This window comes from Vulpes lagopus, chromosome 21 (assembly GCF_018345385.1).
Source record: "Vulpes lagopus strain Blue_001 chromosome 21, ASM1834538v1, whole genome shotgun sequence".
Taxonomy (NCBI): domain Eukaryota; kingdom Metazoa; phylum Chordata; class Mammalia; order Carnivora; family Canidae; genus Vulpes; species Vulpes lagopus.
This window is the reverse complement of record NC_054844.1, coordinates 39632032-39634131: the sequence shown is the minus strand read 5'-3', so window position 1 is coordinate 39634131 and position 2100 is coordinate 39632032. Positions and strand designations below refer to the sequence as shown.

The 2100-nt window shown below is 41.4% G+C and overlaps 1 protein-coding gene across 1 annotated transcript; it reads right to left on the bottom strand.

Annotated features, from left to right (window-relative positions):
* Positions 1-643: 643 nt before the first annotated feature.
* LOC121480357 (olfactory receptor 8S1-like) lies at positions 644-1577 on the bottom strand. The gene is given in 2 exon segments (XM_041736850.1): positions 644-923; positions 925-1577. Coding segments are annotated over 2 exon segments (933 nt in total).
* Positions 1578-2100: the final 523 nt, after the last annotated feature.

Below are 2100 nucleotides of genomic sequence, written 5' to 3'. Positions count from 1 at the left end.
GCACTTCTTTTATAAATCCCATCACTTTCTACCAGACCCAAGTCTTCTGAGCCACCAGCCCTGCTATACTACCGTAGAGTGAATGAAATCTCTACCATTTGCCATTTGGCAGATAATGCTTCACAAGCCTTGTGGAAGACTTTTAGCCCAACAATACACATTCAGCTGCACCTATCTTGCCTTTGAGCCACTGTTCAATCAGACCTCATCTTAAACCCCCCTTCCACAAGTCTCAAGCCTATATTTTTCTTCCTTTATAGACCCTGGCTTTTTACCTTGTAGCAAAACTTAATCCCCAGTTTAATACCCACAGAAATCCATGTAAGAATTCAGGACATAATTTCTCCAGCACTAAGCATTTTGTTAATGTCTTGCAAATAAAAGGAATAATCTATGTCTATAATCAAATTATTTGAATTGAAATAGTTATCTGATGCATGTTTTCTGCCTCAGAGAGATAAAATATGAACCAAAGCAAGAAAATACCTTGCTATTTTTCGTGCATTTCTAAACAAAGGAGGCTTTAAAAGATATTTTGTCATATCTGACATTGTGAGCAAACAAAAATTTTCCTTAATGCTTATTATTCAGGTATTTTCCTGTAATTCTGTCCTCTTCCCAATCATCCTCTGGTTGTTCTCTGCTATCTAAGACGTTGTAAATGTTTCTGCAACATGTTTTTCAGAGCTGCTTTTACCTCCTTGTTTTTAAGGCTGTAGACAAGGGGATTCACTAGGGGAGTGACCACACTGTACTGCATGGAAAAAACCAACTCCCATGGAGAACCTGAGGTTGGCATGAGATAGCGAAGAAAACCTGAGCCATAAAATAAGCTCACTGTGGTGAGGTGGGAGGAGCAGGTGGAGAAGGCCTTGCTTCTGCCTGAGGTGGAGCTGATGCTTAGGATGGTGGCAACAATGCGTATAAGAGAAGAAGACCAGAATGAAGGTCCCAAAGGCATGCAGGAGGGCAGAGCAGAGCAGGACTGCAAAGTTAACAGAGCTATTGGAACAGGATAGAGGGAACAGAGAAGGAATCTCACAAATGAAATTCGAGATGACTTGAGTCTGACAGAAGTCCAAATTCCAAGCTAGGAGGGTATTGATGAATGCATCCAAAAAGCCCAGACCCCAAGATCCCCATACCAGTCCCACACACAGCTCATTGTTCATCATCTGACCATAGAGTAGAGGGTAGCAAATGGCAGCATAGCGGTCATATGCCATCACTGCAAGGAGGCAGAGCTCTGTTCCCCCAGAGGCAAGCACAAAGAAGGCCTGCGTCAAACAGTCCTCCACTGAAATGGTTTTCTTCTCAGACAGGAAGTTCTCTAGCATCTTGGGAACAGTGACCGAAGAGTAACAGAGATCCAGGAAGGAGAGGTGATTCAAGAAGAAGTACATGGGTGTGTGAAAGTGTGAGTTGGCTCTGATAACCAAGATCATCAACAGGTTCCCTGACAGAGTCAGGAGGTAAATTACCAGGAAAAGCACAAAGATTAGGGCCTGGGTATGATGATCAGCAGGCAGTCCAAGAAGGAGGAATTCAGTGATGGTGCTGTGGTTTCCCAAGGCCATTTAAAGATGATAATACTTTGGAAGAAAGCAGAAAGAGAAACAATGTATTAACCACCTCCTCTGGCAAGCCAAACTTTCTACTTATTCTATGTACACACACCTTTTTTCTTCATCTGCTTATTATTGCTATAGTTGTGTAATATCTCTCATGGAGTCCCTTTGAAGCACGTCTTTCCTTTTTCTGATTGCTTGGTGTATAAGTCCTGAAACTTCTGTGCTCTTTCAATTTGTTGTCCTTTTCTTACAGACACCTCTAGAGAAATTTACATAATTTTCAGGTCTGACCCTTGAATAATTTTTATCAATTTAAACTAGAAAATTGATTTTGTTCTATGATATTCTGGTCAAGAACCCATTTTCTTCAGAAGATACTATAATCCTTCCTATTCTCCTAAGTCTCTCTTTTTATTTTTTAAAGGTTTTATTTATTTATTCATGAGAGACAGAGAGACACACACACAGAGAGGCAGAGGCACAGGCAGAGGGAGAAACAGGCTCCATGCAGGGAACCTGACGTGGGACT